Below are 25,276 nucleotides of genomic sequence, written 5' to 3' on the forward strand. Positions count from 1 at the left end.
TGCTATCCCCATGGCCAACCTACATTGAGATTGAGAATTTTTTGTGCCCCTTTATCCCCCTCGCGCTCCCCACCTAGCCACCCAGCCACCCCAACCCCTTCCCCCATGATAACCACCAGTTACTTCTCAGTGTTATGAGTCTGCTGCTTTTTTGTTCCTTCTGTTTTGATTTGCTTTTATACTCTACAAATGAGTGAAATCACATGGTACTTATCTTTCTCTGCCTGGCTTGTTTCATTGAGCATAATACCCTCTAAATCCATCCATGTTGTTACAAATGGTAGGATTTCTGTTTTTATGGCAGAATAATATTCTATTACAATACCATCTCTTTTTTTCTTTTGAAAGAATTAGACTTTTCTCACCCATATTATCTGAAAGAAAAAGTGGCCTGTTACTCCCCTACAGAGGTGTGGGTGTTTGTAAAATCTTATGAATACATTTTACTCTTTCGGACACAGTTCCTTTCACACCTTTGGGAAATATGAATAGTTGCTGAGGCTCCAGTTGGCAAATAGATCCAGTCAGCATTGACCAGACTTTGTTTATATACATTCCATTGCCTTATGCAAAAGCGGGTTGTGGGGTCATACTTCACCTGTCCCAGTGGTCCTTAAAACACATAACAACATTTGAAGCCTCTCAGAAGTCCTGGAGGACAGCAGCCTGTCTGTGCTTACTGCAGGGTCCCCACAGTGCTGGCCACTCCCTCTGCAGGGTGCCTTTAGTAGATCACTTCTGTGGCCAAGTCAGGAAACACTGTGTAGATGCTTGCCTTTGACTGCTGAGAGAACGCATCTTTCATTTGTCATACTCACTGGAGAAGCTAGCAAGACAGGAAATAATTAGATGTACACCTAAAGCCCTTTGAAATGAAAAAAGTTATTTTGAGCTTCATAAACTGAAGGGCTGTAGGAAATGTGAAGCCCACGTGGGTACTGTGAGAGCTGCCTTAGGGCCCATCTCACTATTGAGAAAAACAAGTTCCCTCCCGGGTTCCCACAGGAAACCTGTCCTCCCGGGAATTCGCTTTATTACCCTCTTATCTTTGTACTGGATCTTGGTGCAGCCCCTCCAAATCTCGCCTCTCTGTGGGAAGCTAGCAGCTCCGGGCGTAGCCTGTGTGGTGGACGTCTGCCCCGAGACTCAGCGACCGACCGCGGCAGTGTGGCGGAGGGGGCAGCTGCATGTCTTCCAGAGAGTGCACAAGTAGTGCTACAGTCTCTTGAGGAGACGCAGACTTCCTAAAACTGTTCCAGTACTCACATGTGAAGTTATCAGCTAATGGGATGGTTGTTATATGCATGTTGACATACTGGTTAGCATAGATCAACTGCTGTAACGAACAGAAAAATGTGTATTGGCGCAAACATGGTAGAAGTGTATTTCTTGCTTGTGCAGTGGTACTGGGTGTGTGAATTTACACTAAGGTGGTCCCCATCCACACAACCCCTGCAGGACTCAGACTATTGGATATTCTTCCCTCACCAGTAAATCTCCATGCCAGGCATCTGGAAGAGGGGAAAGCTCACCTGTAAGAAGCTTGTAGGGCTGAGCCAGGAAGTTGCACCCTTTGCTTCCATTCACATTTCAGAACTAGTCATTCATTAGAACTAGGCTCACAGGGCCACACCAGCTGCAGGGGGCGCTGAGGAGAGCAGTGAGCTGGCTGCCCAGGAGGAAGCAGAGAACATGAGTGTCCAGGAGCAGCTGGGAGACTCTGCCTGCCACAACAGAGTGGATGCTTCTCAGTCCTCGGCCGCCAAGCGAGAAGGTTGATTTGTGCTGGCCATCTTATTTACTCCCCGTTGATCCTAACTGTTTCTGCATAGTAAAAGAGTGATGTGACCCACCCATCTTATGGTGACCTCCATCCGCAAGCTCCCACACACCCTACAACGCTCTTCAGGGAATCCCCGCTTTCACGTACCATTCATTCAGCATTCACCGAGTACCTTATTACAGGCTAGGCTCTTGGAAGTGCTGGAAATATAGCAGAGAACAAAAGTCCTTGTCCGTGGGAGCTTATCCTCTTGTGTGAGAGAAAGGTGATAAATAAATAAGGGAAGTAGCTAGGTCATGCCGAGGAAAGGTAACAGGAAGGGAAGAAGGCTTGGCTTTGCTACCATCATCAGAGTCGGCCTCTGGGAAGCTGGTATTTGAGCTAAGCCAGTGGGGCTGAAAGAGCAGCATTCCAGGTAGGGAATGTGCAAAGGGCCTAAGGCAAGAATGAGCTTGACTTGTTCAAGAAATGTGTACCTAGGAGACCAGGGTGTGTGTGGAAATTGGCTAGAAAGGCTTATGTGAGATGAGGCTGTAAAGGTACGAATGTACCACACAGGCCTTGCAGATCTTGGAGATCTGATTTTTATTTTATCTCAGAGCAAAAGTAAGCCATGGAAAGCTTGCTCGTGGTGTTTCTCTGTTTTCTTGCAACAGCTTTATGAGATATAATTCACATACCATAGAGTTCATCCATTCAAAAGGTAGAGTTTATTGGCTTTTAAGAAATTGGAGTTGTGCGACCATTACCGCAGTCAATGTTAGAACATTTTCACTACCTGAAAAAGAAATGTCATAACTTTAGAAGTTTCCCCATTTCCTCCCAAATGCCCAGCCCTAGACAGCCATCAATCTACTTTGCTGCCGCTAGAAATGGGGTTATACACCCTGTGGTGTTCTGTGACTGGCTTCTCTCACTCAGCACGTTTTTGTGCTTCATCTACATTGTAGCATGTCTAAGTACATCTTTCCTTTTATGGCTGAATGATATTCCCTTGTTATGGAATACCTACCACATTTTATTTATCCATCTATTTGTTGATGGATGTTTTAGTTTTCACCTTTTGGCTATTAATAATAATAATATTAATGTTCATGTGCAAATTTTTGTGTGGTCACATATTTTCTTTTCCCTTTGATATATACTTAGGAGAAGACTTGCTGGATCATATGTTAAACTATGTTTTCCTTTTGAGGAACTGCCAGACTGTTTTAGAAAGTGGCTGCATGTTTTACGTTCCCATCAGCAATGTATCTGATGATTCCAATTTCTCCATCTCCTTGTCAATACTTGTTATTATCCGTGTTTTGGATTAAAGCCATTCTACTGGAAGTGAAGTCATACCTGATTGTGGTTTGATTTACATTTCCCTAATGACTAATGGTGTTGAACATCTTTTCATGTTCCTTATTGACCATTTGTTTCTCTTCTATGGAGAAATGTCTATTCAAGTCTTTTTATTGTTGAGTTGTAAGAATTCTTTATATACTCTAGATACAAGTCTCTTATCAGATATATTACTTGCAAATCTTTTCTCCCATTCTGCACATTGTCTTTCCCTTTTTTTATGGTGTCCTTTGATGCACAGAAGTTTTTAATTTTGTTGAAGTCGACTTTATCCATTTTTTCTTTCATTGCTTGTGCTTTTATTGTCCTAAGAAACCTTTGCATAATCTGAGGTCATTATGATTCACTCTTAGTTAATTTTTATAGATGGTGTGAAGTAGGGGTCCAAGCTTCGTTCTTTTTCAAGTGGCTATTCAGTTGCCCCGGACACTATTTCTTGAAAATATTACTCTCTCTCCCCATAGAATTGTCTTGACACTCTTATATAAAAATCAGTTAACCGTATGAAAAAGTTTCAAGCTGGGAAGTGATATGACCTGATTGACATTTGAAAAGGATTCTTCTCTAAGAGAGACAAAAAGGGAAGTGGACAGACCAGCTGGGGAGCTGCTGTGGGGATTCCAGCTGGAGTCTGTTGGTCGCCTCCTCTGGCAGTAGGGAAGGAGATGGAGAGATTTACAAAGTTTCAAGGCTATATATAGTTTGGAGAGGGAATTAACTCAACTGAATGTCCTTTTGTGCATCTGAAAACCATCATTTCTACTTTGCCTCATTATATTTTCTTTCAGATGGTCTTGAGAATTTTTCCTGATGTTTCTCTAAACTTTTCTTTGATGTTCTTTTTTCCTGTTTTTCTGATAAGTCTCAACCTTCCATTACTAAAACTACAGACTCATTTGTATCTACATTTGTTGTTTCCTCCTTCACCCTTTCCTTGATCCTCTTAGTTCCTTGAAGAAATGGGGACCTCAGTGTCTTTACTAATTATTTTCTCTCTCCTCTGTCTTCAGTATTGTCCCTTCTACTAGAACTGTCCCTTTAGATGTAACTGTTTTTAGGTGTATCCCATATTTTTGTGAAGTCAGGTTTGTTGAACTGTAATTTATATGTAGTAAAATTTACCCCTTTTTAATGCACAGTTAGGTGATTTTTGCCAATTTGTAACTGTGAAGCTGCCACCTTCATCAGAAGCAGAGCTTTTTATCACCCCCGACAGTTCCCCCCACGCCCCTTTGCAGCCAATCTCCACTGTCCTTCCTCAGCCCTGGCAGTTCTGCTTGATGTCTACAAAAAAGTAGTTTTGCCTTCTCTAGGATATAGTATAAATGGAGACAGGTAATGCGTGGTCTTCGTGATTGGCTTCCTCCACTTGGCATAATGATTCTGAGGTTCATCCACATTATCATCCATCTCAGTAGTTCGCCCTTTTTATCACAAAGTGATAGGCCATTTGCAAGGGCCACCCATTCATCTCCTGATGGACATTTGGGTTCTTTACAGTTTCTGGCTGTTATGAGCAAAGCTGCTCCAAACATTCACTCTAAACATGGGCCTTCGTGTGCACATACGCTTTCCATTCTCCCGAGTAAATACCAGGAAGATAATTGCTGGGTCATATGGTAAATGTGTGCTTAACTTCATATGAAGCTGTCAGGCTGCTTTCCAAAGTGGTGATGCCATTTTGCACTCCCATCAGTTTATGGGAGTTCTAGGTGCTCTAATGTTCTTACCACCCCTGGGAACACTTAATCTTAGCCGTTCTGGTGTGTGTAGCCATGTTTAGTTTGCTTTTAACACCTTTTAATTTGCATTTCTCTAATGACTAATGATGTTTTCAGGAGCTTATTTGCCATCCCTCTATATTCTTTGGTGAAGGGTCTGTTCAGATCTGTGCCTGTTTTAACTGATTGGTTGTGTATTATTGAGTTCTGAGAGTTCTTTCCAAAATGTTCCTAATGCAGCTCTTCTTAGATGAATGTTTGTAAATATTTTCTCCCAGTCTGTACCTTGTCTTTTCATTTTCTTAGCACTGTCTTTCAGAGAGAAAATGGTTTTAATTTTGATGAAGTCCAGTTTATCACTTTGTTACGATTCATGGTATTTGCTTAATAAGTAATCAGGTCACAAAGATTTTTCTGTTTTGTGGAAAACATGGAAATACAAATGTGAGCAAAATATACCAAAGTGCTTGCCTTCACTTTTTTCCTGTGTTTTCTTCTTACAGTTTTATAGTTTCAGTTCTTACGTTTAGGTCTATGATCCATTCAAGTTAATTTTTTGTAGGCAAGGATCAAGGTTCAGTTTTCTTCATATAGGTTGTTCAGTTGAAACTACTATAGTCCCTTACTGAATTTTGATACCATATTGAAAAATTACTTGAGTATATACACATAGGTGATCTTATCTATTAACAAAAACCTCCCTCAAACCAGCGTGCACATTTAGGTGGAAGTCCCTCACGGTGCCCCGTCACAGCGGTGCTGGGAAGAGCCGTGCGGGCTCGCTGGGTCGGCCTCCTCACCTCCTGCTCCTCCCCTGGCCTTCCCACCATTCCTTTAAAAAGGCCCTTTGCCGGAACCACCAGTCACCTCTGTTCTGACACCCAGCGGACGCTGTTGTGTCCTTGTCTTGTGACTCCCAGTGGCCTTGGGCCTCGTTGGGCCCTCTTTCCTCTGGCAGACACTTTCTTCCCTCGATTAATGCAACATTCCACCTCCCTCCCTTACTTTTCTTCTGTTTTCTCTTTGTCCCTGTGTGTCCATTAGTTCTTCTTCAGCTTGTTTCTTAGATATCAGCATCCCTCTGTTCAGGCCACAGCCTTTTCTTCTCTTGTTCTGTGCACAGCACCTACTTATGCCCATCTCACCCCTTGGCTTAAGAATCTCACATTTCTGTCTGGCCCAAATCTTTTCTGAGCTTCATTTCTGCACACTTAGCTGCCTACCAGGACCATGAGCTCTAGGAAGAAAAGTTCCTGTATATCTCTTGTTCACATTTGCATTCCCGTGTTCACACAGAACTTAACTATTAGTTGGCTCAATGAACAAATAAATACATGAATAAAGTAAGCAACCTGTGCCCTGAACATTATAACTTATCTTATAATTCTAGTACAGTATTTTAATATTGGCCCTTGTGCTGATACCACACACTGCACATACACATGTATGTGATGTGTACACGCCTGGGGGCTCAGGAGAAGTGGATTCCTTTCAGAATCCCATCCTGAGTTTGCCAGGGCTCTTCGTGCTATTACAACTGTTAGGCAACTGGGGATGAGGGGATGAGAATGAGACCCTGGGCACAGGCCGGAGGAGGCGGAGACCAAGGAGACATTTCTCCAGATGTTACAGGCCCTGTTTCTAAGATTTCTTAGTCTAATAATTTCCTTCAGGAATTAACCTGTATTGTTTGGGGAATAAACTATTTTAATGACTCTGTTAAATTCTGAATGTGGCTTCATGTAACATACATTACTTCTCTTTGGGCTTTCACCCAATTTTTGTCAGTCCCTGTAACATTTTTTTTTTAAGCCCTGAAATGATTCTCCAGGGTCACATAGGAAGATGTCAATCAGCTAATGTGGACTCTTTTGGATCCACTGCGGTGACTATTTTTGTGATCTGAGTGTCCCCAGCGAAGAATGTATATACCTGTGTGGGCTCAGCATTGTGCCTGGAGTTTGGGGTGCTGGGGAAACATGTCAGACCCAGTGTTCATCGCTCCCTCAGGGAGCACATGCCTCTGGGGGGACAGGAGCCCCGGCCAGCCAGTAAACAGCAACCTCTGGGGCCGCTGGTAGTGTCCGCTGCACGTTGGTTGGCAAAAGGTTAGTGTCCTGCTGCCAGACAAGTGCTTCCAGCCCTGCCATCCCCGCAAGCTGCTCTGGAAGTGTTTAGGGTTTCTTTGAAAATGCCCTTTTTGTTTGTTCTGGAGCATGCGGTCCCTTACATTTCTCTGTCTCTCTCTCTCTCCTACGTTTCAGTGAGCGGTTTCTGGTGAGACTGAACAAGAATGGTGGGCCAAGGAACCCAGAGAAGATAGAACGCATGTGTGCCCTTTTTACAGTATGTGCAAATTCTCTTTCCCTTCTCTGCTGTTGACTCTGACCAGGGGTCTGGTGTGTGCAGATGGTCACCCTGGAAATGAGCATTTGTTCTCACCTCCCCATACTCTGGGAAGAAGAGGACTTGATTTACATTTCTATCAGGTTTAATTAAATATTCAAAGAGAACTGAAATTAGCTAGTTTTTAGTTGAAATTTTTATTAAAGAAATACAATCGAGTACCTTTTACTGATGTAGATTTTATAAGCCAGTAACATAACAGATGTTTAAAATCTGAGAAAAGTCTTTCTTACTATTCTTATGCAAGGCCACTGGGAATGTGTCTGATGTATATTTTCTCTAAAGACATTTACAGTTTGCAATGTTTTCGTGGGTGCAAACAGACAAACTGAACAAGCCCTCTGCTTTCAAATACTGAGTGGAGGTTCTTCTCCTGCCGGGCTCTGTGCTCTCGTTCCTTCGGAAGAAACGCACCGTTACTCCCGGACCCCCAGACGACGGGCCCACCGGCCCCGGGAAGGTGCCTGCTGCCTCGTGTGTCCCTCAAGTTGGCTCTGACCTACCACGTTTGTTTTATTTTACTTAGTGAAAAAACTCACTGCCCAGCTTTATTTAGTTAGTTTATTTGCTGAAGAAGAAAACAGGACTGTGTCACAGTTTTAGATCAGTTTCACCCACTGGGGATTCTTCGATTTGCTTCAGTGAGAGACACCTAGGACCCGTTGATGCAGGGAGGTGTGATGGCCTCACAGCGCCCTGTCCTTGTGTGGGGGGCAGGACTGGTGGGCGACAGGCAGGGGCCCAGAGCTTACAGGCGCCCCTCAAACACAAGAGATTTTTATCCAGACATCTCATATGTCACTTTGTCTGAAAGATAAGATTGGGGTTGTTTACCTGACCTTTTTGTTCATTTACTACAACTATTATATCTCAAATAGTATTACTGCAGAAGCAGAAGTCACTTTCACAGGATAGCTTTTGTTGAAAATGTTCCAGATACACAGAAAAATTTATAAATCTAGCTAAGGTAAAATGATGTTTTTTCCATCTTTGAGCTCAGCATTCAAAGCTTCTATGAGACCTTACAGGACGAGCAGACCCCTGAACCCCTGAAGACAGTCAAGGGAGTCGAGATGGTTTCCTGTGGAAGACCAGCACTCTTCCTGCAAGAGGCAGACATGAAGGGGCCGAGTGCAAAGGGCAGTACATGGGATTCGGGTTACAGTATTTGGGGGCTCCTGACCTGAGGGTGCCTGGCACTGAGGCGCTTCTCTGGGCCGCCTTTCTGGGCCGAGACTGGGAAGAGACGAGCAGCCATCTGTCCAGAATGTCTCCATGACCTCAGGAGGCTTTCTGTGACCTGGGCTCTGATGATACTGGGTTGAAGCAGCAAAAGAAATTGTCGCTCTCTGGTTCTGTGGTGCCGTGCGCATGCTACGCTGCAACATGAAGAGTGCAGTCCTTGTCTCTTGAAAAATGAGCTTAATTATGATGATATTTGAATGTAATTACAGTAAATCACAATTTTCATTTCACAATATTGTAATTGTCTATATGGGCCCAGAGGCCTAAGCTGCAGCTCCAGCTCGGTGAATCAGAGATGCACGTAATGCTCATGATGTGCTCTGATTGTGCCACAGTGGGAAGGCACAAAGCTGCTAAAAATACCAGTTCTATGGTTCTCTTTGCAGTACAGCCCCAGATTTTTTTTGAAAAGATCCCAAAAGTGATAGAGGAGTTTTTACAGAGCACACAGTCTTTTTGACCAAGGTTGCCTTAGCCAGGATTTTCATGTGACACTTCAAAGCTATATGAGGTAACCGTTCCTGCGGAACCTGTTATTTCATTACCTAGGACTTGAGCCCTCCTGTGGGCTAAAGGAGCTTCCCAGATCGATACGTGTGCTACAGAGTTTAGAGTAAGTGCAAGAAAATGCAGCCACAGCTTTGGTCAGTGCCAGCTATTGGCTACCTTAGTGTCAGGACAAGGGGGCCACACAAACTGAGCGGTGGCACAGAGCGCTAAGGCAGACCGCAGAGTCACGCTACAGCTGCCACATTGTCCGTGGCACGACCCTGTTCTCTGTCATGACAGCCTGGTTTTTTCTGACCTCGTTAGATTTCAGAGCTTCCTGTGCAGAAGAATTTTATCCAGCATAGAGGTGTTCGATATTTGTGTGACTGTCTAGTATGGTGAGGATTTGCTGCCTTTGATGATAAACACTGGCTGTGTGTGTGTGTGTGTGTGTGTGTGTGTGTCTGTGTACTGACTCACTGCTACACGTCCCATGCCTCACACACAGTGCCTAGCAAGTGCGAAGGCCTCAACAAGGATTGGTTACATAAATCAATGAATATACGTTTATTTCTTACTATATTTGAGGGACCAACTCAGAGAATGAACTTGTACTGTTTTCCCTGCATTCATTGGCATATTTCTACATTTATTTATGCTCTTCCAACATTTTGAAATAGAACTGTAGGCAGTAATTTATTGGAATTAAGAATGAGTTTGATTATGAGTATAACATGTATTAAAATATTGCCTCCTTTCTGCAGCATAAATATGAAAAAATCTGCTTTGTTTTATATTTGTAAACCCCATTATCTCAAAAAGGGTAGTCCAGGCAGGGAAGTCAATTCACTCTTCCATGTTTCAAATGGGACATTGAATTGGTAACTGAGTCTACGATTCTGAGCCCTGAGTCACTGCTCTGTCTCCCCACCGTGCAGTCGGGAACCAGCTTCTAGTTTGTAGGATAGGAGGGTCTGGTCCAGTGAGTAAACCTAAATTCAAACCCCACTCACCAGATGAATGGAGGATGAGGCACCTCTCCCCACCTCGGTTTTACAGGTCTTATACTTTAACAAATGTGGATGGCCACATTTGGTACCTTGTCTTGAAGCATGTATGTTGAATAACTCTGTGTGTTTAACCATGCACTTACATTTAATAAGATCGCTTTTACATTGAAATTAAGTGAGACTCACAAATAATAACTTTACTTAAAATAATTTTTTGCACTGATTATCATCTTATGTTTATTTACCTCAAATAAGTACCACAGAGAGGATTCTGGGTATCATGTGCAACAAGGCCAAAAAGACCCCTACCCAGCCAGGTGGAAATACTATAAATGACACTTAAGGCTTCTTCTTATTCACTCCGAGCCAAGGGAGGTCCATGCTTGTGTGTGTGACCCATCTGGTCAGTGTTTGGGCATCTTTGGTGACTGGCTAGAATTCCCTAGTAAACTGGGTTCAATGATTATAATGGTCATTTGACAGTTTGGAGTAACACAGTCCAAGCTGGCAGAAGGAGCCATTTCACTGTGGAATGTGTCAAACATTTCTGTGTCCTTCACTAGTAGACATGTTTCTATCCCAGAAAGCGCATAAGAAAAGTAATCTGTTTCTCAGTTTCTACTTGTTATTTAATAACCTTCTTAATAAGTGCCAAAATACAGTGCTATGTTGAGAATATCATTTTAAAGTCCATTTCTAAATTTGAATTAGCAAAAGGGAGCCTGAACATCCCTTTCAACATCAGACAACTTTCATGGGAAAATGTATCTTGTGATTCCAGAGATACCAATTTATTCTGTTAAAATATTTTATAAGCTATTTTATTGTAAGCCTATTTCATTATTCTATTAAGAATTTGGTGAGAAATTAAAGCCATCTTGAATCTATAGTTTCAGTTCCACCATTACACGTTGCTTCGTATTGTCCGTTTTCCTCTCACATGCTCAGGACCACCCCCAGGGCAGAGCTCAGGGCCCGCGGGGGTGCCTCCTGGAGGGGTGCCCTGGGGATGCCCAGTGGCCGCACCTGCTCCTGACCCTGCAGCCGGGCACACAGTAAAGCAGCCTGTGCACGCTGGCTCTCAGAGCTCATTCAGGGTCGTGCTCTTTTTCCTGCTTTACTGAAGAGACACAACACCTTAGACCAATCACTAGTTGAAAAATGGGAAGGAAATGAAACTAAGGGACCTTTTCCTAGAAGCAAAGGGGGAATCGTGGGAACCTGTCCCGTGAAGGACAGCGATTACTCTGTGGGCCGTCATTAACCCACAGCCATGGCGGAAGTGAGTGGCAAGTTGGTGACCTGGTGAAAAGCCTGGAACAGAAAGTATATTAAAGGAGGTTTTACTACTTCAAGTCCTTGTGTTAATTAAAGTGTAAATATGTGCTCATAAATAAACAGTTCATTTCAAAATATGTTCTAAACTTACATGATTTAATGTATGAAATCAATTTCATAACTCTAGTTTAAAATGTGTCTGACTCTGGATCATATTTGCTTACTAAGGGAAGCCCTTAAAACTTTCCAGATAAAACCATTTTCAGCTTTACACTTTAGTACAAATGATATGTATCTAAATTTAGAAATGGAGATCAAACAGTTGAGATTTCACTAAGACCAAATTAATCTCCTTTTAAGGGAACATATCTAATATGTACTAATCATTGTGGACATGGGATAAATACAGAATTAGAATAAACTTAGAATTTCACTTATTAATGAGCTTTTTGCTGTTTGCCCTTTTTTCTCTACATTAAACATTTCTTTTTTTACAAAATGTTTTTATGTGATGTTAGAATAAACATGTATAAGACACTATCACAAGTATTTGTAACGTGAGAACTCTGTGGACACTTGTCAGGTGTTCAGTAAGAGAGAGAAAAATGCTGTTCGTTGGGTAAATTTTCAAAGGCATATGAGATACCCAGATTTCCGCTGTTGGAATCTTACAAAAACACTGACCTGCTGTGTGCATTAGCCCCTTCCTGCCTGTAACATAAACTAAAAGGGACGAAAGCAAACCATTCTGAGGTTCAAAGTGAAATGTTAATTATTGTCTGTGTATTCATTGCCTTAATTCACTAATTTTTTTTTTCTCTTTTCTTAGGATCTGAGCAGCAAAGATCTGAAGAGAGATTTATATCTAGTTGCCCATGTGATACGAATAGGTACTGTCCACCTTACCCTTCCCATGACTCAGGCGGCCCGGCTCGGGATAAGTCTGCCCTGCGTGTGAGCTCTGTCTCCTTGCCGGCTCTTACTGCCTGGCAGGGCTCAGGACTAGAGCCCTCTGGCCCTGGAGCCCACTTAGGCTCACTGAGGAGGGAGCTGTTTATACAAATGAAGGCATTTTTTTTTTCCACTTGAGATCTGCTCCCTATCTGTTTTGGACCCAAACTCTCTTCAAGTGGTCTGCTTTTTCACATTCTCTCCGTGACAGCACCCGCCTTTCCGCCAGCCCCCCGCTCAGGGACCTAGCCGCAGGTGCCCAGGGCCACTGACTTAACAGGAGGTGAATGGCCTCTGCTGTGTTTTGTACCCAGAAGTGTGTGTCTATGCCATTTTCCACAGAATAGAGCCCCTGCCCCTGCAGTAGACAGTGACGTCTCACTTTAGCACACACAAGGTGGAGAGAGTGGTTCTCGCTGTTGTTTTCCGGTTGGTTTGCCCAGCTGTCTTTCCAGTTTAGAGGACAGTCTGGAGGCAGTGACTGACCAGCTCTTCCTTCATGGGTTAGGGTTCGGGCAGGTCTCGTACATTTGCCAAAGAACATATCTCAGTCCTTTGCCACCAAACCACCATCCGCTGCACTGAGCGCTCGCCGTGCTCCAGCCTGCGTGTGCACCCCCACTGCCGCCGCAGCCCCGTCCGCTTCTGAGGCTCTTCTGGCTCCCGCACTGCTTTGTCCCCGAGCAGCTCTGCTTGGAATAGCACACTGCCCTTGTCTGTGCATTAGTTTCTACCTGGCAGCTGAAACACCACACTTTATATCCTTAATATGCCTAAGGACTTTGAATCTATTAAACCTTGGTTTTTCTAAGAAATTCATCAATTATGCTCATATGATTAATAAACACATGGTGGACGTTGAGGTAGGCAATGATGGTGGTTGACTGAATGAAGTGCAGGAAGAGCCCTGGCCAAAGACCTGCTTGGCATTCCTCCCCATAAACATCCTTCCATCCTTCGATGCTCCCTTCAGTCCTCAATTAGTCTTCCGATTTAGATGATCTCTAAGGCACCTTTAGCTTTGGCATCTTCGGATGACAATCAGGTGTTGTTGGTGGAAAGGAGCTTGGAATTCTCACTGACTGGCGTTTCCTACTGTGCCCCAGGCCGGATGCTCCTGAATGACTCCAGGAAGGGCCCTTCACATCTGCACTACCGGCGGCCGTACGGCTGCGCAGTCCTAAGCATCCTGGATGTACTGCAGTCACTCACAGAGTTAAAGGAAGAAAAGGATTTTGTTCTCAAGGTCTACACGTGAGTAGTGAATATCAGAGATACTATTTCTTGCAACATAAGACATCCCAGCACTGTCCTTGTTCCTCAGGTTTGCAGGACACACGATCACCCGATCACCAGGATGTGGGTGGGGAGTCTGGAAAATGCAGAGGTTTTGACCTGAGCTTTGGGGTTGGCCCCAGGCAACTCTATCTTTAATAGGCCTCCCAGGTGATTCTGAAGCAATTTAGAACCTTCTATCCCAAAGTAAAAGTCTGATAGAGTGCATTTCCTCTTCTGTTCAGGATTAACCAACCTTATTATATTTTTAGAGAAAAGTGAATAATACAACTTTTCAGGTGTTTTGGATATAAAAGAGTCTTCTGTGTCTCACACTTGCCCACCAGCTATTGTAACTGGCTCCTGAGGTAAATTGCTTCAGGGAACAGTCATGAGTAAGGCTGCCCTGTCTTTGAAGAAAAGCTGCTCACGTCTGCCCCCACACACCTGTAAGTCATGCCTGGCCGGGAAGGGGGTACTTTTAGAGTTCATCACCCAAGTAATCTGCCGTGAAGCAGTGCACCTCTCCTGCCTCTTGCTGAGCAATAGAAAAAACAAAAGAAACAGGATTCCAGGCAGCGTGTCTGTCTGTTTAGAGAGACTTAGGCATGAAACAGTAATGTTGAAAACATGACCAGTGGTGTCTGGTGAGTTTTTAAAGCAAATATATTTCTAACTATGAGCTTTATTTTAAAGAAGCATCTGTCCTCTTGATTCTAACCCAATATTGTTTTTCAAATTAAATCTAACACTGTCAATCACCATGTTAATACATCTTCACCATAATATCATATGGATATTTTTCTCTGCTATCTGTTCTGTTTCAGGCATGAAATGAAATTCACAATTACACTTAAAATGGGCCTTTATATAATCAGCCACATTTTATTGATCTCAGAGTAGAAGTCCATACCTCTCCATTACCTTTCCTCCTTAAGCTCTGTTCTGGTCCGAGTTGTGCACTTGGGGTGGGGTCTTCCTGTGGGAAAGCACCTTACAAAGGTGGGTTTCTGTTCCTTTCATGCATTGGTCACAGACTTTCTCCATATACCAAACCTCTTCACTGATGGGTGCTGTGACTGACTTCTTCGTACACCTTCCTTCCTTGGAAAGGACTGACCGGATGTCCGAAACCACCATCGTTACCCTCTCATGGCCCTCCCCTGGTCTATAGACAGCACACTCCAGACTTGCGTCTCTGGTGCATCAGCTCTTCCTTCTGTGCACATGCTTGCTGTGGACAGCGCCCTCCTGAAAGTGCCGTCATCCCTCATTGGCCTGACTGCTTCTGAAAGAACAGCTCAGTACCAGTGTGGCCCTTTGCAAGAAGTAGGATCTGCATGTAGCTTTTAGCTCCTCCTATGAGCCATACCTAATATGTTGCCTCTAAAAAGCCAAAGACAGATGTTTTTATTGAGAAAGTAAGGTTTTTAAAAAATTTTTTGGAAGGACTAATAATGTTAAAACATAGGATAATTTTTCCACTTGAAAATATTAGCAGACTTTCAAACAGACTTTCAATGCATGTTTGTGTCCAGTATGGAATTCCTCTGGGATTAGTATTAAATCCACACCAGCACAGTGAATTGAGCCCTCAGGAGAAGCAACATTTTCCAGTAAGTTTCAGGGGACATGTTTGTTAGATTGGATGGGAAGCTTGAAGGGTTTACTCCTTGCTGCTCACAGTGTGTCAGTCTCTGCTGGGACAGGACAAAAGCCCCTTTATAGCTTTAATCAGGGGACTGGCAAGTCACTCATCAGTTACCGACATTCTCCTCGTTTCTCTCATTGTCCAGTCAGCCTCAGCCGAGTAGATTCAGCTCCATGTGCCACGGCCACGGCTTTGGCTTTCCAGGCGTTGCTCAATGTCACATGTGTATGGCCCAGAAGGCACTAAGAAAACTGCAACAAGAAGCCGAGGCATGAACGCTAGGTCACTGCCTACTCAGCCAAAAGCCTTAAAAATCACAAATAAACAACTACTCTGTGCATTCAGTCTAACATAGATGTCATAGTTTCCTCTTGGCCAGAGGGACCAGGGTGACAGGCAGGCACAGCAGTTGTTGAACCTGGAACCTAGGGAACAAAAGAGAGGAGCACAAGGAGCTAAAGTCAACCCTGGGGTAGCATTGGGGGTTGGGGCTGGGGGCCCACAGACACAGCATGCAGCCAAACACCAGAGGCTTCTGAAGGTGTGGCACCCACTGTGCCCCTTCACGGTGAGAAAGTCCAAATAGACATTCTTAGTCAGCCTAATGCATTAAATAGGTAAGTAAGTACTTAGAATATTAAATTTATCATCTTAGTTATATTTTAAACTATGTTATATAAAATGTGTATACCTCAAAACACACATCCTCAGTCGAACATTATGTAAAGCTGAGCAGTACTGCATATTCCCCACTCTCACATGTTGGGAAAAAATTTTATTAAAAGTCTCTGCATGCAGCCTTGCCATTTAGTCTTTGTGGCCATCAGAGTCACTTTTTGAGAAACCTGACACACATTATGTCCTCTCTGGTTGGTTTTGGTACCTCCCTCTGGGGTCCTGATGACACTTTCCCTGGAATTTCGCCTGAACTGAGGCCCAGTTAGGTTTGCTGAGCATCTGGGCACTTGGTGTCTGTGTCTTTATTTGCCTCGTGGCCCACGTGTGTTCCTCCTATGCTGCTTTTAAGGGGAGTTTTACAGAACAGCCCACACTTCAATTTGGAGGTCATGCCCAGAGATAAGTACTAAATCTGTGTAGTTTTGCTCTTAAAAAACTGTTCTTAACCAGTTCTGTTGGACAAACTTTAGAAGCATCTAAAACCTGCATTGATTGAGGTCATTTCAGGCTAATGTAACTCACCCAGATCGCACTGCGATACCCAAAATAGAGGGATTCAGAAATGCCCCGTAGCATGAAAGGTGTCCCTGTCCCTTTCCTTTTCTGTGTTGCTGTTCTTCCAGGAGAGTGACATGAAAGAGCAATAGCTCTAAGAGCAGAGAGGCGCAGAGATGCACAGCAGCTTTGTCAGCTGGCCTGAAAGCGCGTCGACGGTGTGTGTGGTCCCAGCACGCTTTTTCTAGGTAGACGTGCTTCCATCTGTTAGGGGGACACACAGATCAGCTGGATGGCATGGTGAGCAGGCAGAAGCTATGAGATTGAGAAAAATCACCTTACTTCCCTGAGCTTCAGTTTCCTCCTCTACAAAACTGGAAAAAAAGGAAAAAGAATAAGGTAATATAAGGCAGAAAAAAATAACCCATATGAACCAGTGAATCAAACAGGAAAGAGGTGGTTCATGAAGTGAGACATACCCGAATAATGGGCAGAGTACATGCCATCTAAAAATAGTCTCCTGTTTTATGCTAGTGACTCTTGGTTATTGGCAAATCCCACTTTTCACATCTAAGCTACAAATCCTGCATAATTCCATCCATAATGTGTTCCTCGGTTTCTCTGTGGTGGTCACATGACCTGTTTCAGCAGTGAAGCCAGTGAATGTTTGTTTAGTGCCCTGTGCTCTGTCATTGCCCTCCTGGATGTGCCCAGTCACATGGAAGCCTGTACCAACCCTGGGCACTGAGAGGGCTTCACCCCCTTACAGAGGAATAGATGCCAACAGCACAGTTAAGTAAGGGACGCAGCAAATTGATGGCATTTCTTGGAAGAACAAGAGAATGGGTTATGATCATATTTTGATTTAAAAGTTCATCTTTCATTTAACCTGTAAGGCTTCAAAAACAGCAACAAAAAGTGCTCAGTAGAGAAGTCCTATCACAGGCTTTATAGAATATGTTATTTTTAAAGTGTTAATTCTTCTTTATGGTCAGCGTTCAGTTATGCTTCTTATTAACCAATAATAAAGGCACAAATTAGGTTAAAAACTGCATTAATATTTCGGTTTGTAAAAATGTGGACATTTCTAACCTAAAGGAAATGCTCATAGAAATAAATGCAGGATAAAAATAAACAAACAAACAAACAAATAAATAAATAAATGCAGGATATAAAATCATCCATCACAAAGGTGCATGTAAAAACATAGACTGTACAGTGCAGAAGCTGTTGTGAAAGAGTGTTTCAGGTGGAAGGCCTAGAGCAAGGGGCAGAAGAAAGCCCACCCGGTCTCAGTCAGACAGCAGAAGTGCAACTGAGGTGAGAGAAAGTCTTGCTAGGTGAAATTCTCGAAATAGAGTCGAAAAACAAAATCCATTCGTTATTAATAAAAGACCCACAAAGATAAGATAATAAGAGGCACAAAGTGATGGAAAGTCAGTAGGCTAAGTAAGGATCAAATACAAACAAATGTCACAGTATTAATGGGGAAAATGAAGTATAAGGTAAAAGGTATGAAGTGGATGTGCTGTGGCAAGAGTATCTGGGATTGACAGGAAAAGAACACACACTGTAGGGTCACATTTGGTTTCCTGTTGATCCTCCAAGAGCCCACGATCTCATGGGCAGCTAAGGGCCTCTTAGGGCAGGCCAGACACAGTGTGTGACAGTACCACTCACTCTGTCAGCCCCAGGGTCCCCAGGGAGCCAGCCCCTGATGACCTGGTCTCTGCAAAGCAGGGGTTATTGCTCTGCTACCTGTTAAGTTCAGGGTTCATCCCTCATGCTGGAGAAATTTGCCCAGTGGTGCATGTGCTTCAGTTTAAAGGAAAGTTGACGAGACTCCGCCTTAACACATGGCCTTAACTGGGGAGTGAGAGCAAAGCCAGGGCCCAGGCGTCCTCGCCAACCTCTCTGTCTGCAGCGTGCCAGTATTGCAGAGAGCCCTCGTTTCCTCCACAGGGATAGAAGAGCATTTTATACCAATACATGGTGGGATTTATAGTGAGGCTCTAATTGTTAGGACCTTTATGCATGTAATAATATTGACTCAAAATTATTATAGCTAATTTATTAGAAATACAAACAAGATAAAAGTATAGTAAAAGCAAGGGATTTTAACGTACCTCTTGACAGATAAAAATAAATCGGGATAGAGATAAATACACGCTTATCTGACTTAGAAGAGAACTGAGTAAGGTCAGTGTGACAGGGACTCACTCAGCACCTTTGAGCGCTGTCCACGAGTGGTGTCAGCATTCTTACAGACGTGGAGACAGGGCAGAGTGGTGAGGCATGTGCTAAGCAGCCTGGCGAAGAGGACACGCTCTCAGCCGCTTGCTCTCCTACCTCCATGGAGGGCGAGCGTAACTCGCAGTGTAAATGAGGACATTCTGACAGTCAGAAGGAAGCTGTTTATGCCAGGACAGCAGGTGTGAATGGACTGTCCCAGCTCCCAGGCCCTCCAAGTTCTAATTAGCTTTTTTGTCCTACAAACAGAATATATCTTTTTCGGTGCCCATGGAACATTTACAAAAATTATAAATAGAATTTCCATAAATTCTGTAAGGCACAAGCCACACTCACTGATCCCAGTGCAATTAGCATAGAATGCATCATAGTAGTCATCCAAGGGAAAACCCCCACAGTCCCCTGCTACCCAAAAAGACACTTGTCAGGGTCCCCGTCCACGCCAGTTACTTAGCAATGTCAGCTTGGTAAATGAGAATAGCATGCCGTTCGTTGCATGTGGAGGGCCGAATGGGTATCATCATTCGTCCTGAGAGCAGAGTTAAGTGGCTGTAGATAAAAATGGGTATACAGTGTAGAGCAGCCTAGATGTAAATTTGCACTCTGTTTATGTATGTAAGTAGTACAGAGACATGTTACCTTTATTAGGAACAGAACTTAAATGTGAGATCATGGCTTAGATCTGGGAGCCACGTGGACTTCTGTATTCATTTCCTGTGGCTGTTGTAACAAACAACCATGAATTTGATGGTTTATAACAACAGAAATTTATTCTCACAATCTGGAGGCCAGAAGTCTGAAATCAAGATTCTAGCAGGACCACGCTCCTTCTGGAGACTAGGGGAAAATCTGTTCTTTGCCTCTTCCAGCTTCTGGTGGCCGTCTGCATGCCTTGATTTGGGGTTGTGTCACTCCAGTCTATTTTCCTGTGGCTACATTGCGCCTCCCCTTCTGTATCTCCAGTCTTAAATCTCTCTTTGTCCTTCTCTAAGCATGTTCACCATTGAGATGAGGTTCACCCAAATAATGCATGATTATCTCCTCATCTCAAGATCCTTATTTAACTACATCTGCAAAGACATTTCTCCAAATAAGACAACATTCACATGTTCCAGGGATTCGAATGTGGACAGATCTTTTTATGGTCAGCCCACTACAGCTTGTAATTAACATGAACCCTGACTTAGAAAGACTTTTAAAACCTGACTCTGCAAGCATCATATGCCCTGTGCAAACAGGGTGGTCCCAAAAGAGGAAAGAGACATTACCGAGGCGCTCATGCCCAAGTCCTCCTAGGTGCTCTGGCCAGAGAAGTCACTCCTGGTCCCATGAAAGTGAGCAAAGGGACAGCAGCAGTCCTCACAGAAGCCCTCCCACCACCTGGAAAGTACAGGCGCGAGCACAAGTGTCCCTGCAAAGCGCTGTGACTTTAACGTATACGCTGTTTGTCTTTGTGAATTAGTCTGTTGAGAAAAAGATGTATTTGCTGTAAAATAAGAAATGTCTTAAATTTATCATAAATGAAAAGGCAATCTCATGGCCATCCCGAATGAATCAGGTTGGTTGATTTGTGTCTGCTTGGTCTTAGAGACTGCTCATACGGGCCATTTTTTAGAAGTGTGTGGTATTTTTCTTCATCCTTCTCAATGCGTCTCTCTTGCCCTGTAGGGAAGGGCTGCGTGAACCAGTGGTCAGCATCAATAGTGTCCTAAACCTGTGGGTCGTTGCCTCTTTTCTAGATTATTAGGACTTTGAACCAAAATAAAGAGCAGAATAAAGCATACCCTAAGAGAAAGAATTTTAATATGGAGTACTGGCACTAAATTAAGGTTCACATCAGGGCTGAACAGCTGCAGTTCGGTCAGGGTAGACAAAGGGAGTGCTGCCCGGTGTCGGACGGGCATCCTGACACCTGTGCAGGGCAAGCTCTCCCGGCACAGGGCTGTAGCCTCTCCTCCCCCACCCCTGCCCACCCTGCTCTGGGGACCAGGCAGGCCTGTATTTAGTCCAGCTCCATCTCACTCTCCTTGATAAAATGAGCATGGTAATACTAACCTTACAGGATTATGAGAATTAAGTGAAGTAAAATATGGGAAAAGACCCCCCCAGCCATTACCTGCCTGTGGAAGGCACCCTTCCTGCTAAAGATGAAACTTAAAGGTCTTTCAGATAACCCTTGATGCTTGTCCAGCTTGGGGAAATGAGAAGGAAGGTGGGTGGATCACACAGACACGGACAGGAGGTGATGGGGAAGGCTGGGGAAGACGCGGGCGCTGACGTGGGCCCCCGCACGCGAGAGACGGAGTCCTTCATGCTCTCTGCTGAGCAGAGCCGGCACACCCGCCCTGCTGTTTCTGCACGCTCGGGGGTCCCTCGTAGAGACCAAAGCCTGGCGGCCCTCTGCTGCCTGCCAGAGCAGAGCTGGGCGGCATGGCTGAAGTGCGCGTGTCCACCTGCACGCAGACCTTGCTGGCCTTGCGGGCAGGATGAGCTGCCCACAGTTCTGAATCATGCTCTGAATATTCATTTGATTCACGTGACCTAATCATGCTTCGTTTTAATCACGACTCATTTGATTGTTTAATAAATGCTTCCATATGTAAATCTTCCTCTCAAAATATCCTAATGATCGCTTAAAATATGCTGAGACACCACAGTTGATTGTGGATGATTTGAGCAGCTCTTCTTGGCATTCTGGAAAGGGAGATATTGGAAAGGTGATTCCAATATCACTGGTCCAGAAGAGAGATGGTAATGGCTGAACCAAGGCCGTGAGGAGGAGAGGTCAGAAGGGATAGATTTCAAGATACCAGCCTCTGTGGGGCCTGGGAGCAGCCTGGAGGGTTCTGGTTTAGTGAGCTAGCGGGCTCCGCTCCGGGAGAGACACGTCCAGGAGGGATGAAAGCTGTCCCGTGGCCTCCCGGGGCAGGCTTTAGGGGTAAGTGGGCTCCATCGTGAGTGTTGGGGAGATCACCCGGGAAAGCCTGTAGGGTGAGAAGGAAGGGGGCTGGAGGCCAGCAGTAAGCAAGGGCCGTGTGGACATAGGGCGGCAGGGACTCACGGGCAGGTGTCTGCCTCTGAACCGTGTGTGCCAGGAAGGTGAGGTGGTGCAGGTCCCTGCTGATGTGATTGGCAAGTGCCAGCAGCCCGCCACCCCGGGGCTGAGCGCTTCACTGCAGATATACTGACGTGGCGCATGTGTCTGAGGTCGGACTTAATTTTCAGGACTCTTGTTTTGGAGTAAGAGGGAAAATATGATTTTTAAGACAAATTATAGTCCAATTTCTGCTGAAAAAGTAACTACTGATTTTGTAAACCTAGAGAGTGACAACTGACAGCAAGACAAGCCTCACCAGCCGGCACGTGTCTGATGTATCCAGACAGGCCACCTGGCAGGCAGGTGGCTGGCGTGTGGCTGCTGCACCTCTCACCCCACTTTCAGATGACTTGGTGCATCACCAGTGGTTGTCTTAAAGAACACTCTGCCCCTTCCTTTGTTGGGAAGGGATTCTGCAAGCAGGAAGTTTTCCACACAGCTCTGGGCTGTGAGACCCTCGTCTTTGATGTCAAATTCTTTGCAGCATCGCCAAATAAGAGAGGTTTATTTATCCCCACTAAGAATTCCAAAGAGGCACTGACTGAATAACAAAATTAAGCTAGTGACCAACCTCCTTTATCTCTGAATGGCCTCTACACAAACCCTTTTATTTAGGAACTTGTTGTGTTTCACAGCTGAGTGGCTCGCATTCTTCCTGGGGTCTCCTTGTGGAGGTGGCTGTGCTGCGCTGCACACCCTGAGTGCCTGTGGACAGACCTTGTGGGTTCCCCTTGTGCCTGGGTCCTGTTGGTGTGATGGGGTGCATACCACCTTACCCAGCAGGAAGGGGTGGGGCCAGGCCATGGGATGCTGGTGTCACATGGAGCCTTCAGGAGGTGGCCCTAATCCCATGCCAGTTGTTTCATAGAGGTGTCTGCACCAGGATGCAGAACCCTTGGTCTCTGTCCCTAGACTGCTCCCGGGGCTCTCTCCAAGTCGTCCTTTGGAGGGGAGGTCTCCCAAATGTCAGAGGTCAGCAGGTGCTCTGTGCTCCTCCTTTCTCTCTTGTCCCAGTCCTCAAGTTCCTGGAAGGGGCTCTGTTCTTATTAGGCACCAAGCCTTCTCTGCTGGCCCTTCTTCCCCTTGACCACAGGATTTCTCAGTGAACCAACCCACTATTCTCCCCAGCTTTTCTCCCTAGCTTGGTCTGCCTGAAATGGAACGGCAGGCACATATGCCCATACCTGAGTTTAGCAGGATTTCCCCTGGGCCCACTGTGACAGCTGAATGAGAGGGTAAAGCCAGGCAGGCATGGCAGTTCCTAAACAGAGTACAGAGGGACTGTTTTCTCTAGTGTGTAAGAGACTCGAAAAGAAAAAACTCGTCACGTGGGAGAGGGCTGCTTCAGAGAATAAGATACTTTGCTACTTAAACAGCATTTGTAGAGATGCATTTTAGAGTTTCTACTCCCCTCAGGTGTGAATCTTCAGTGGGCCTTAACAGAAAATGAGCCTTGTCTAATTGAGTAAAACTTACTCTTTTTTTGAGGCTTCCCTTCAAACTCAGCGTGGCACATCAGAGCATCAGCCCAGACACTACAGCGCAGGAGAGCCTCACACCTGTCCTTCTGTTGCAGGTGCAACAGCGAGAGCGAGTGGGCCCAGATCCACGAGAACATCATCCGAAAGTCCAGCGCCAAGTACTCTGCCCCCAGTGCCAGTCACGGTAACAGGCGCCTCCGGCCAGAAAGCCGTGGGCTACGTTTATGCGTTTGCGGTTGCCGATCACGCACACCCCAGCCAATGCGTGCTGATCCGTTGCCGTATGTCAAGTTCAGTTCCCCACAGATACTGGTTCTCCTGCCAGGGCACTTCTTGCTCTTTCTTTCTGTGATAATTCGAGACCTTCCCCGTTTGCTTCTGACCAAAACACGTTGTCTTCTTTCTGTGATGACTCCACGTGCTTTGATCAGTCACCCGGGTCCCAGTTCACATCCAGAGTGAGCAGCAACGTTGCAGGTTGTCCCGTTCTGGAGCCTGAGTTTTCCTGAACAGATTACACGGACCCCAATGCCCCCCGGCCAAATGTTAATGTCACTTGCGTTGTCTGCTCCCATTCAGCCTTAGCATTACCAAGAAAGCCTGACACTAATGAGCGCCAATGATTTTCTGCCAACAGCAGCCTTTCGGGAGCTAGAATGGAAAGTTCTTTTTTTTCAAAGCAGCTTTCATCTTACCTCAACTCCTTTTCCTTTTCCCTCCTTTTCTTTTAAAATTCTCTTTAATTTCTATCTGTATCTCGGTAAAATTCTATACATTAGAAAGATCGTGTTTTCTAATTGAACATGAATTGCTTGACTAAATTAGAGGCACTATTTAAAAGCCTCTGACCTTTTGCATACCCTTGAAGACGGCTATCAAATTTACATGCAACCATGCTTCTCCGGACAGTTTTACTTGTAAATTATTTCATCACTCTTTTATATAACCATTGTTTTTTGACTTTCATAAGTTGGCCTTGAATGACAGTATAAAGCTACTGCAAGGCCTGGCAGTTCCCCAAGTTGTTGAGAACTTTTTTTCCCTCCATTAGGGTCAGCAGGTACCCAGCTGCTGGGTCCTCAGGGCAGCTGCACACTAGGGCCACAAAGCTTGAGACCCTCAGCCTGGGGCCCTCAGGGCCTCTCTCATTGGTTTTGAGTGGCTGTTTTCCCTTCTGTGTGTACCAGGGTGCCAAGGAGCTCCATGCAGCATGCTTGAGTGGGGAGAGAGTCTATATTTCTCATGAAAAATTAGGCTGTAACAAGAGACAGATAGTCTTGTTTTTAAAATAGAGAAGAGTTGCTCACAGTTTGGAAAAGCACCATTCAAATCAATATTTACAGTGTTCTTTGCTTTATTTACCTACTTGATTTATAAAGAGCAGCCCTTGGCTACATGTTTTGGGGACATGATTTGATTAAAATATGGAGAATGTTTTAAAAGAGAGCTGGTGGAGACAGTGCATTGAAAGAAACCACTGAAGGAGCAGTTCCCCACCCAACCCCTCCCCAGGGTGACGTGCGGGACTGTGTCTCAGCCTGGGGGAAGTGGCTGGGCCGCCTGCAGCCCAGGGTCACAGATGTTGGCCGTTCATCGGTGCTTGAAGTATGCCCTCTGGGCTGGGGGCACCACAGACTTCAGAGAGCAGAATAAGAGCACACCCTTTGTTTTTTTCCCTTTGCCCTCTAGCCACCAGCTCAAATTCTGGGAACTTTCCCTCCTCAGCTGTCTGCCCCAAGCTAGGCCATCTCTTAGGTCAGTGGATTCCTGTTCACCCAGAGAGTGAGATTTGATACCCAGAGGATGAGATTGAAAAATGCCACAGATCAGTGAGCTGAGTTCATAGTAGGGGAGGGGCGAGGGGCTCCCACACTGCCCTCTGCAGAGGCCACTGCCGTCTGAGTTCTGCCCCCCACCCTTCCAGGGTCATGGACTGATTATAACTGAGTCCACTAAGTGATTAGGCTGTAACTAAATTGCTTTAGGTTGATCAAAACTCCAAACACTGACTGTCTAAGCAGAATGCTGACTAGAATACCGTATGTCTGCTTTTCAAGCCATTGGGACCTGGTGTTGAGGGCACCTGGGACATCATATGTGTAACCCCAGGGCTTCTTGG

At 45.0% G+C, this 25,276-nt stretch overlaps 1 protein-coding gene across 10 annotated transcripts in view; it reads left to right on the top strand.

Annotated features, from left to right (window-relative positions):
* The window catches only part of DOCK3 (dedicator of cytokinesis 3), a 323,372-nt gene that overhangs the window by 211,074 nt on the left and 87,022 nt on the right, over positions 1-25,276 (top strand). For all 10 annotated transcript variants that reach the window (XR_012128871.1, XM_073230632.1, XM_073230639.1 and 7 more), the window contains exons 10-13: positions 7,116-7,197; positions 12,109-12,169; positions 13,337-13,484; positions 23,253-23,341. Coding sequence is in view for 9 of the 10 variants with exons in the window: in XM_073230632.1 (XP_073086733.1) it covers positions 7,116-7,197; positions 12,109-12,169; positions 13,337-13,484; positions 23,253-23,341 (380 nt within the window). In the remaining variant the exon portion in view is untranslated. The remainder of the gene's footprint in view (positions 1-7,115; positions 7,198-12,108; positions 12,170-13,336; positions 13,485-23,252; positions 23,342-25,276) is intronic.

This window comes from Manis javanica, chromosome 3, assembly GCF_040802235.1.
Source record: "Manis javanica isolate MJ-LG chromosome 3, MJ_LKY, whole genome shotgun sequence".
NCBI lineage: Eukaryota > Metazoa > Chordata > Mammalia > Pholidota > Manidae > Manis > Manis javanica.